Below are 12,615 nucleotides of genomic sequence, written 5' to 3' on the forward strand. Positions count from 1 at the left end.
ACAAATGAAGAATCTAAAGGAAGTTACACGACTTCCAAAGTTATACTGTTAGTGTACAAGACTGATATGCCTGAGCCATCACGATCCCTCCTTCCTACTACAATCAAATCTAGTCACAAGCCTCTGCTTGCTAAGGGCTTTTAGCCTCTATCAATGCCAATCAAATTAGAGGGCAGTATCACTAACAAAGAATTCAACTGGCTTTAAATGATCAGAAATAAGCAGGAAAACACCTTACAAATCTCTTAAGTTATAATTAGTCTCTGGCAAATTGAGCATATGGAGTTAATACTCAATGCCAGTCACACAACATATAAACATTTGAAAGAAAAATCTAAATAAGTGGCAACCCACAGATTTCATGTAAATAAATTCTATTTATAAAATTTATATGTAATGGCTATGGAAATAATTTCCATTATAATTTTCCCATTATAATCTTTGTACATTGAAAGAATGAAATCAGTCACAACTACAGAAAAGAGTATAACCTAAGAATGCCTTATAAACAGGGATAATATACTGATTCCAATAAAGTACTCAGAGTAAATTTAAGTTAAGGCCATTCACCCAAAGTAATGAAGTGAAAACTGTTACCATCCACACTGGTGGACAAACAGAAAACCAAGGAGTGCTTTCACTCAGTTAAGAGCATTTTTTGCTTTTTGCTGTTTTAAAATAAAATCAACTAATCACTTTTAGGGAACAATCAAATGTGTGATTAACAAGGAAGGCACTGATTCACTGTAATCACTAGAAAAGCCAACAGATGCTTAGTGAAAACCTATTTATTATATGCTAGGTGTTTGGGGTATATAAAAGTTAAGCAGGAAAATAAGTCAATCACAAATAATTCTAAAAAAGGGCAGAAATGATGAATGGCAAATGAAGGGAGAGAATAACAGGATTGGAGAGCTCATAAATGCAAAGCACATCCCTTTTTAATACAATGGAATATTGCTGAACTCACCTTTAACTGACTTGGCATCTGAAGTCTTATCTTGTTCTTTGCCTTTCACTAGGAGAAAAAAGAGCTTCATGACCAACCTTTACAGTAAAAAAGATACATTCTATACATTGTAAAAATTAGATGAGCTTTATTATAACAGATAAGTATTCAAAATTTTACATGGAGGACAAAGTCAAGGACACTGAGTATGCTATGGAGAGACAATGTGAGAATACCTGGGCCCAAATTCTGACTCTGCCGCCTATTAGCCATGTGATCATGGAAAAGTACTTGGGCATATGCTAGGGTTGCGGGCTCGATCCCCAGTATGGGGCCTGCAGAAGGCAGCCAATCAATGATTCTCTCTTATCATTGATGTTTCTATCTCTCTCTCCCTCTTCCTTCCTCTCCGAAATCAATAAAAATAATTTTTTAAAAGAGTTCTTTGGTTGTACATCATATCTTATTTATTGTGTATTCCCCCACAGCATCAAATACAAACATTCCAAACTTAAAAACACTTTAAACTTCTAATACTCAAGGTTTAACAATTTGTTTCTTAAAAAATTATACAATCTCTCCTCTATCATACAAAACAGTGGAATTCTACTGCAGATACGCTACAAATATTTCCAAGAAAGGAAGGTGCATGGCAGCCTAGGCCAAGTGTGAACTCTTACAGGATCTAACATAAGACTATTTTCAACCCTCCTTAGTTTTCTTGTGTTTTTCCAACATTAAATTTTCTTTAACCTCATCATGAAAAGCCTATCAAAATAAATCCCAAAATGTACTCATCTCTCTATTTGTGCTCTTAAACATTAAAGGCTACTAGGAGGAAATAACTAGCTCTCACAGTATCTGATAAATCAATCCATCAACAAATATTTGAGTGCCTTTTATGTACCAGGTACTTGCCTGGCTCGGAAAAGATAGTCCTGCCTTCAAGAAGTCCACATGCAAGTACATGGAGACAAACAAGGACAAAAATAAGTTAAGATCATTTCAAGTACTGATCACTGCTGTCAGACTGAGGTGAAGAAGCTGCAGAAGAAAGTTCGAAGCCACCCGAGGTTGGTTCATGAGGCTTAAGGAAAGAAAGCATCTCCATAACAGAAGCGCAGGGTGAAGCAGCCAGTGCCGATGTAGAAGAAGCGGCAAGTTATCCAGAAGATCTAGCTCAGATGATTAATGAAGGTGGCTACACTAAACAACATATTTCAATTTGTTTCAAAATAGCCTTACATTGGAAAAAGATGCCATCTAGGACTTTCATGACTAGAGATAAGTCAACGTCTGGCTTCAAAGGACAGGATGACTCTCTTGTTAGGGGCTAATGCAGCTAGTGACTAAGTTAAAGCCAATGCTCATTTTCCATTCCAAAAATCCTACCGCCCTTAAGATTTATGCTAATCTACTCTGCCTGTGCTCTATACATGGAACAACAAAGCCTGGATGATAGCACATCTATATATATAAAGAGGTAATATGCAAATTGTCATTACTCCGTCACAGTAACGACTGTTCAACAAGGCCGCGTGCGCAGCAAGAGCTGGTGGGCAGGGAAGGGGGTGGGGACTTGTGCCGCTGGGACACGAGGCTTCCTCCCAGCCCGGCGCCCGGCCGGGGACGTGAGACTGCCTCATTGGCTCTTCATGTGAAAGGTAAGCTCAGATCCTCATTCTTATTCAGTGTAGTGGAGCGTGGGAATTGGTTTATAGGATCCAGTCCCACTTGGGGAAATGTTACTAGTCTGAGAGTAAATGTAAAATGGGGATCGTATTTGTTCGCTCACAGGCTTGCTGTAGAACAGACAGAGTCACCAGCCAAACAGAATTCAGGATTCCCCATGTGCAAACCTAGAATGAAAAGTCAGCAACACTCCACATGGCCAAGAACTAGAAACTGCCCTTTGAAAAGAGCATATACAACAGAACTGTGAGTCCCGGGAGGGCGAAGAGGAAAGCTGCTCTTGCAGTTAATTTGAGTTTAAGGTGCAAAACTGGCATCAGAAAGTAGTGGCATAACACCGAGGCCATGCAGTCATGTGGCAACACTGAGACTGGGGACCCTTGGGACAAGTGGTTTCCAACAATGTGGAAACCTGTCCCTACCCCGGCCTCTGGGTGCCTGTATGTGTGCAGGGAGGGATGAGGGATCGGGCCTGCGGTGGTGGGGTTAGGGGACAGAGGACCTCCTCCCATAAAGTCTCCCCCAGCCCGCGCAGCATCAGGCTGTGTGGTGCACCCAGCTAATGTCGTCACCAGGTGATGTCACCTAGAGGGGCCGCTCAGGCAGTTTCCCTGAAGAGGGGGGTGCGCTCAGCTCAGAGATGAGGTACAGGCTTCGGAGCCACGTGACCTCCCGCAGCCCCTGCAGCGCAGCTGGGCTGAAGCTGCAGGTCCGTCTGGCTGTCGCGGGGTCTGGACAGAGCGGTGGCCCCAGCGCTGGTGGCGAGTGCTGGGCGCCTGAATCTGGGAAGCCGCCCAGACCCACAGGCCTTCCCAGCTAGACCACTCCCCTCCTGCATCCCTCACCAAACCTGGGTCTGACCCTCATCCTCCCCATCAGACCCCAGGGGCCCAACCTCCCAAATGGTGACCTTTGACTGCGTGCCCTCACCCTAACATTTCGGTCTCAGAACCTAACACCTCCCTTAACCCCCTCACCTCCAATCTAACCTTTAACAGGAGCCATTGCCGACGACATCTGGTCCAGCACCACTCTCCCCCCTCTAGCCCCCCACCTTCCTCCATGGAAGCTGCTATTGCTTCCCATGAAGTGAAACAAAATAAGATTACTTCAAGAATATGTCTGAGCAAAGACCTTGAACTAAAGAAGAAATAAAGTAACTAATATACATGAGAAAAGTTAACTTCAAAGGTAATCAAGTATTTGCAAAGAAAAGATACCTGGAACTTTTAAGAAATCACAATATTCAGTACTGGAGAGGGTGTGATGAAAGAGACACCTGGTAACACTGCTCCGGAGTATAAGGGACAGCATTTCTGGAGACAGTTTCACAGGATGTAGCAAATATTCAGGCTCCTGGGCTGGGTGATTACATTCCCAGGGATTTATCACACATAATGATCAAAAAGTTGGGCCAGATATCATCATCATCATCATCATCATCATCATCATCATAAAAGGCTAATATGCAAATGGTCATCATGCCATGATACCATAAGGACTGAACAGCAGGAGGCTGCGTGCGAGGCAGGTGGGGGGTCGCACGGGGACTTGCAGCGTCTGTGGGCGGGGACTTGCGCCAGCCTGGGATGTGAGGCTGCCTCCCAGCCTGGGAATTGGCCAGGGATGTGGACATGAGGCTGTCTTCCCGCCTAGCGCCGCTGGGCCGGGGGATGTGAATAGCAATATTAAAGTATTTCCTCTAATTAATTTCCTTTTAATGTGCACAAATTTCATGCACTGGGCCACTAGTCTGTTTATAACATAGTTTACTGACTATTTTAAACTCACTGTTGAGACCTACTGCTCAGAAGAAAATACTCCTTTCAATATATTTCAGTAAACCCTCAATTTTTTGGACCTCAATTCAATGAACTTCAACTTAATGGACAAAATTTCTGGCCCATATGTCATATGTGAAAATTAACACCCTGTTAATTTTAAAATGTTTTGAACTAAGATTTGCTTATAATTAAATCAACAGGTTATCTTTGTTATTAATTCACTGTTATTTAAAAAAAAAATTAGCAAATAGGCCTTATGTTAGAAAAAAACACTGTAGTAATTTCACTGCCATAAATAAATATTACATATCCACAACTATAATCTACATATTTAAATCCAAGAGTCACCACTCTTAAATAATGTTCAGGGAATGATTAGCATGTGATCAAAAAGCATTGTGTGGTAATTGGTTCTGTTGTCCCACGTCAAGACATTCTGCAGCAGGTTTTTTGTTAAAACTCACCTGAGGATATTTTTTTCCTCATTCATTTTTAGAGAGAGTGGAAGGGAGGGGGGGGGGGAGAGAGAGAGAGAAACAATCAATGTGAGATAAACACATTGATTGGTTGCCTCATGCATATGCCCTGACTGGGCCAGGGATTGAACCTACAACCAAGGTACATGCACTTGACAGGAATCAAACCTGCTACCCTTCATCCAAGGGCCAACACTCTAACCACTGAACTAAACTGGCCAGGGCTCTTGCCGCAGTTTTAATGAGTGCTGGTCAAGGTTTGGGTGTGTGCTAAGCCACACCCCAGCCATATGCATTTGTTTACTCACAGTAACTAGTAAATGCAAGCATTTACTAGACCTATTCAATATAAATTTAAAATTATGATAATATGTATAGAAAACATTTCTGTGAAATTAAACTTCTCATACATACTTAATTACACAAATATATCTACATAAGTAAAAACAGGTAAACTAATTTGTCAAATTTTTAACATATGCATTCAGAAAACCTATTTTATTATATAAAATACTTTTGGCTTTAATGGAATTGCCTGAATTAGTCCATTACATCAAGGTTTTATTGTACTGCACACTGACAATGCACCTGGCCACCCAAGAGCTCTCATGGAGATATACATTGAAACTAATATAGTTTTCATGACTGCTAACACAACATTCACCCCATAGATCAAGGAGTAATTTCAACTTTCAAGTCTTATTAAGAAATACATTTTGTAAGGCTATAGCTGCCAAATTAAATTAAAAATCTGGAAATGATTTACCATTCTAGATGCCATTAAGAACATTTGTGATTCATGGGAAGAGGTCAACATAGCAACTTAACAGGAGTTAGAAGAAGGTGATTCCAGCCCCCATGGATGACTTTGAGGGGCTCAAGACTTCAGTGGAAGAAGTAACTGCACATGTGGTGGAAACAGCAAGAGAACAAGAATTACAGGTGGAGCCTGAAGATGTGATTGAATTGTTCCAATCTTGTGATCTTGAATAGATCGGAGTTGCTTCTTATGAATGAGCAAAGAAAGTGGTTTCTTGAGATGGAATCTACTCCTGGTGAAGATGTGAACATTTTTTAAATGACAACAAAGGATTCAGAACATTACATAAACTTGATATAGTAGTATCATGGTTTGGAGGACTGATTCCAATTTTGAAAGAAGTTCTATGGGGGTAAAATGCTAACAGACAGCATTGCATGCTACCGAGAAATCATTCACAAAAGAGACAATCAAAGCTGCAAACGTCATTATTGTTGTACAGGCACCACCACCCTGATCAGTTAGTTAGCAGCCACCACCAGAGGCAAGACCCTCCACCCTCCACTAGCTCAGACAATGGGTAGCATTTTTAGCAATAAAGTATTTTTTAGTTAAGGTATGTACATTGTTTTTTAAACATAATGCTATTGCTTACACACTTCAACTTTTATATGCACTGGGAAACCAAAATATTTGTGAGACTCACTTTGATATTTGCTTTATTGCAGTGGTCTGAAACCAAACCTACAATATCTCTGAGGTATGCTTATGTTCTTCTACACTTATCTTACACTTGTATTCATATAATTCGACATTTGTCTATACTGATGCAATTCTAGTTTTCATGTAGCTCTAGTTCATTTTAGCTGCTTAATTCCTTTAAATAAATATGCCTTTATTTATCCATTTTCCTGTTAACATTTAGATTTTACTTTCTAATTTTCACAAAGATTGATGTGATGAACATTCTAGTACATGTCTTCCTATGTGTATATATAAGAAATTCTTGCCGAAACCAGTTTGGCTCAGTGGATAGAGCGTCGGCCTGCAGACTCAAGGGTCCCGGGTTCGATTCCGGTCAAAGGCATGTACCTTGGTTGCGGTCACATCCCCAGTAGGGGGTGCGCAAGAGGCAGCTGATCGATGTTTCTCTCTCATCGATGTTTCTAACTCTCTATCCCTCTCTCTTCCTCTCTGTAAAAAATCAATAAAATATATTAAAAAAAAAAAAAAAGAAATTCTCTAGGATAAATCCCTAGTAATGGAGCTGCTAGGTAACATATTATGTGTTTGTTTTTTCTTTGTTTTTTTTTTTACAAAAGTAGCTATATCAATTTATACTACCTCTGTACTTCATATTTATATCCTTGGTACTTCTAATTTTTGCCAACTTAATAGTTCCCAAATGGTATCTGATGGTGTTTTTAATTCATTTCCTTGATTTTCTTTGATGTAACATCCTTTTATGTTCATTGGCTATTCAGGTTTCCTCTTTTATGGACTGCTTATTCATGTTGTCTTTTATTATTTGTAGAAATCCTATACATATCCTGGATATTAACCTTTTGTTTGCAACGCAAATACCTTAGGTATATTTTATTGTATGAGTTTTTTATTTTAACATCAAATTTACATTATGTGGAATGTATTTCCCTGCCCTATTTTTTGAAATATCCTTTCCTGCCCCAAATCAGATTCCGTGCCCCCCACCCCCCCAATTTTCTTCTATGATTTCAAAATTTGCTTTTTCAAATTCTGGCTCTTATCTACTTGGTATTTATTTCTGTATATCAAGGACTGGCAAACTATACAGCACATGGGCCAAATCCATCCCACTACCAGTTATTTTTTAATATATATTTTTACTGATTTCAGAGAGGGACAGTGAGAGATAGAAACATCGATGATGAGAGAGAATCATTGATTGGCTGCCTCCTGCATGCCCCCTACTGGGGATCGAGCCCTCAACCCGGGCATGTGCCCTTGGCCAGAATCAAACCCAGGACCCTTCAGTCCACAAGCCGACACTCTATCCACCGAGCCAAACCGGCTAGGGAGCCACTACCAGTTTTAAAAAAAATAATGTTTTATTTTAGCACAGCCATATCCATTTGTTTATATACTGTCTATGGCTACAAGGATAGAGGAGAGTGAGACAGAGACCATATGGCCTGCAAAGCCTAAAATATTTACTATCTGTCCTTTTACATAAAAGTTTGTTGAACCCTGAATGTATATAATAAGAGATAGGGAATCTTATTCATTTATTATTTATTTATTTTGCCAGAGGAATAACAAGCATCATTTAGTCCCCAGTGAATAGGAACTCTTTATTTACTAAGTTCCCATGTATACATGATCTGTTTCTGGGCATTCACTTCTACTGTCTTAATTACTAAACTATATAATAAGCCTCTGGCAGGGCCAAGTCCTCTATCTTATTCTTTTTCAAAACTATCTTCAATATTAATTATATGATCAACTTCTTATCCTAAACTCCCAGGGGAATTTCTTTTTAAACAGCACTAACTTAATGATTAAGTTGGGAGAGTTCACATCTTTCTGGTATTAAATCTTTTTATCCACGAGTATAGTATACCTTCTCATTTATTTGGTTCTCCTTTCATGTACAATTAGAGGCCCAGTGCATGAAATTCATGCACAGGGAGGGGTATATGTCCCTCAGCCTGGCCTGCACCCTCTCCAATCCGGGACTCCTCGGGAGATGTCCGACTGCCAGTTTAGGCCTGATCCCACAAACCAGCAGTCGGACATGGCTCTCCCACCTGGGACCTCTGGCTCCTAACCGCTCGCCTGCCTGCCTGCCTGATTGCCCCTAACCACCTCTGCCTGCCTGGTCACCCCGAACCACCTCTGCCTCAGCCCCTCACCTGGGACCAAGGCTTCCCTCCTCCGGCTGGCTGCAGGCGCCCGGGACCTGGGGCGGGCAGCTTCACCCAGGCCGCAGCCACAGGAGCCCTGGCCTGGGGGTGGGCGGCTTCGCCTGGGCCCAGCTTTGTCCGGAAGATGTCAAGTCTAATTAGCATATTACCTTTTATTAGTATAGATTCTGTTTTGTAAATTCCTTAAAATTTTGAGTCTTTTGTTTTAACTAGAATACAGGGAGATACAATTGAGTTTTATTGTATTTTAAATATATTTTTATTGATTTCAGAGAGAGAGGGAGAGGGAGAAAGAAATACCAATGAGAGAGAATCATAGATTGGCTGCCTCCTGCATGCCCCACACTGGGGATTGAGCCTGCATGTGCCCTGACCAGGAATCGAACCATTACCTCTTGGTTCATAGTCTACGCTCAACCATTGAGCCACGCCGGCTGATCACAATTGATTTTTAAATACTTGGATATTTTTAAAACCCAGCCAAGCTCTTTTGAGTTCTAATGGTATGTGATTTTCTTGAATTTTCTATGTATAAAATCATATTACCCCAAAATAATGGCTCTTTTGTTCCCCTCCCCTTCCAAACTTAATTTTTCCTTCTTTTTTCATGTATGTGTCATTGTAAATTAACTTTCATTTTTTAAAAATATAGTTACTGATTTCAGAGAAGAAAGTAGAGGGAGAGAGAGAAACATCAATGATCAATGATGAGAGAGAATCCTTGATCAGCTACCTCCTGCAAGCCCCTACTGGGAATGGGGCCCATGACAGGGCATGTGCCATGACTGGGAATTGAATCATGACCTCCTGGTTCATAGGTCAATGCTCAACTACTGAGCCACACCAGCTAGGCTAGCTTTCTTTTTGTTTGTATCTGTGATAGTATTTTCCCATCCTTTTGCTTTTAACCGTCCCGTGATCTTTTTTATATTTAAACTAGTGGCCCGGTGCACAAAATTCATGCATGGAGGATGGGGGGGGGGGGTCCCTCAGCCCGGCCTGCACCTCTCCAATCTGGTACTCCTCAGGGGATGTCCGACTGCCGGCAGTCGGTAATCCCTCTTGCAATCCGGGACCGCTGGCTCCTAACTGCTCACCTGCCTGCCTGCCTGATCGCCCCAACCACTGTGCCTGCCGGCCTGCTCACCCCCAAATGCCCCCCCTTGCCGGCCTGCTTGCCCCCAACTGCCCCCCACTGCTGGCCTGCTTGCCCCCAACTGCCCACCCCCCATTGGCCTGATCACCCCCAACTTCCCCCTCCTGCTGGCTTGATCGCCCCAAGTGCCCCCCCCCAACCTGTTTGCCCCCAACTGCCCCCGCCTGCTGGCCTGCTTGCCCCCAACTGGCCCCCCGTGCTGGCCTGCTCATCCCCAACTGCCCCCCCACCAGCCTTCTCGCCCCCAACTGCCCCCCTGCTGGCCTACTAGCCCCCAACTGCCTACCCTGATGTCCTGATCACCCCCAACTGCCCCCCCTTCCCCCGCTGGCCTGCTAGCCCCTAACTGCCTCTGCCCCGCCACCATGGCTTTGTCTGGAAGGATGTCCCGGAAGGTCTCCTGGTCTAATTAGCATATTACCCTTTTATTAGTATAGACAGTACATAGCAGAAATCCAATCCATATTTTTACTGTCTGGGTTAGTCCATTTCTGTTTATTTCTAAAACACAGCATTCCTAAAACTCTAACTATGACTATGAATTGGTTGATTTCTCTTGGTAACTATATATTTTGCTTTATATATTTTGAGACTGACATTAGGTGCAAACTAGTTCGGAATTTTATCTTCCTAGTATCCTGTTCATTTTATAATGTAGTGACCTTTTGGCCCTAACAAAAAAAGTTTTGCTTTATGCTTTGAAATATTTTTTTTTTTAAATATATATTTTATTGATTTTTTACAGAGAGGAAGAGAGAGGGATAGAGAGCTAGAAACATCGATGAGAGAGAAACATTGATCAGCTGCCTCTTGCACACCCCCTACTGGGGATGTGCCTGTAACCAAGGTACATGCCCTTGACCGGAATCGAACCTGGGACCCTTGAGTCCGCAAGCCGACGCTCTATCCACTGAGCCAAACCGGTTTTGGCTATGCTTTGAAATATTTCATCTGTGACACAAACTTTCTTCTGGTGAGCATTTGTCTAGTGAATTTACCCATTTATTTTAAATTTAAATTTCATTACGCCCTTATGTTTCGGTTGTCTCTCTGGTCAATGGCTTATGGATGCATTTCAGTCTATCATCAAAACTGAGTCTTTATCTTTAGCTACATGGACTTTTACTATATATTTAGCCATATGGATTTTAGTCTATTTAAATTTATTGTGATTACTGATCCATTTAGGTTTATTTCTGCCACCTTATTTTGTACTACTGACTAAGCTTTTTCTTACCTGTATATTTTCATTATGAAACATTTAAAACTATAAAAAAAAAAAGACCTTAATAGGAGGCATATTCCAATTTATCAAATCTTAACATTGTCAGATTTGTTTCAGAAGAACTTTTAAAAGAAATAAAACATTGCAGGTGCAACTGAAACATCGCCCTGATTTCATTACAGCTCTTCCAAAAGAAACAACTTCATGAATTGAATGCTTATTGTTTTACTGCATTTTTACTCTTTAAGAGATTTATGTATCTATGAACAATACAGAATACTGCTTGAGATTTTTAAACTTCATACAAGCGGTAGTACTGATTGACATTTCCAGCAGCAGTGGATTCTAGCCAATCTTGGTATAGTCAGGTTTTAATCCCAACTCCACAGGTCTTCTTAAGAACTTCACTCATGCAAGCTACACCCTCTCTTATATATCAACCTCTCCCTCTCTAATGAATCATTCCTATCATTATACAAACATGCTCTGGTATATTTTATCTTAAATACACCTCAGCCCAATATCCCCTTCCAGCTATTGCTACTTTTTGTTACTTTTCACTGCAAAGTTTCTTGAAAAGGTGTTCTTAATTACTCCTATTTTCCTCACTTCACTCTTATATAAGTCATTGATTACTTACACATTATCAAATTGAGTAGGTAGTTCTATTTATCTTGACCTTGCAGATAACATTCCACACAATACTCCCTCCTTTTTGAAATATTATCTACCCTTAGCTTCCATGACATTGCACTCCTACATCCCTGACATTTTATTTTCAACTCTCCTTTGCCAATGGTGTATGTTCCTCAACTTCTAAAATCTGGATTAACCTCAGAGCCTTCTCCTAGGCTCCTGTCTTGTCTACAGTATGGCGGGGGATGCTACCAGGCCACTGAACACATTCTCCCCTTATCTACAGCTGGCCCTATTTTTCAGTTCTCAGAAACCTTTGCAGTTATCTATGACCATATAACTAAGCTCTCACCAACAGAATGTGAATAGAAATGGAATGTACAATCCTTCATACTTTTTCCCCTTACCATGGAGGAGAGGACTAAGGACAGACAGAAGAGGCTATGACCTGCCTTTGATGAAACAGCCCACAATCCAAAGGAAAGAGAAATAAGATGGGAGGAAAACGATCCTTGAATGATCATGAAGCAAAGCCACCCAATGACCAGGAACCTGGACTGTTGCACAAGAGAAAAATAAAGGTCTATCTTCAGTGTCTATGTTTTGGTAGCTTAGCTATTCAACCTAACTCATATATTATATATAGTCCTTAGGTGATATATAGTTCCATGTCTTTATCATTTATGCATAGTACTTCTAAATCCACATCCAGATCTTGAGTTCTAACCTTCTTCCAGAACTACAGACTTGTACATCCAACAGCTTCTGTGACATATGCATATGGATGTTCGAAAGTTATAGCATGCTCACAACAGCCAAAAGAGAATTCCTGATTCCTTTTACCCCAAACTCTGAGCCCAAAGCTTTCCTAGTTTTTCTTCACTCCACTCACTTATTAAAGTGATTCCCCTCCTCTCCAAGTGAGTTCCAGCCTTCTTTCTGTTCCTTGAACACAGGGAACTCATTCCTGTCTCAGGACATTTGTACTACTAGTTAGTTCTCTCTAGCTAGAATGTAGTTCCTTTTATCTTAAA

General features: G+C 41.1%; 1 protein-coding gene across 2 annotated transcripts in view; it reads right to left on the reverse strand.

Moving 5' to 3' along the window:
• AKAP10 (A-kinase anchoring protein 10) overlaps positions 1-12,615 on the reverse strand; it is a 116,032-nt gene that overhangs the window by 98,238 nt on the left and 5,179 nt on the right. For both annotated transcript variants that reach the window (XR_008554674.1, XM_008156205.3), the window contains exon 2: positions 971-1,018. Coding sequence is in view for 1 of the 2 variants with exons in the window: in XM_008156205.3 (XP_008154427.1) it covers positions 971-1,018 (48 nt within the window). In the remaining variant the exon portion in view is untranslated. The remainder of the gene's footprint in view (positions 1-970; positions 1,019-12,615) is intronic.

This window comes from Eptesicus fuscus, chromosome 20, assembly GCF_027574615.1.
Source record: "Eptesicus fuscus isolate TK198812 chromosome 20, DD_ASM_mEF_20220401, whole genome shotgun sequence".
NCBI classification, from domain to species: Eukaryota; Metazoa; Chordata; class Mammalia; order Chiroptera; family Vespertilionidae; genus Eptesicus; species Eptesicus fuscus.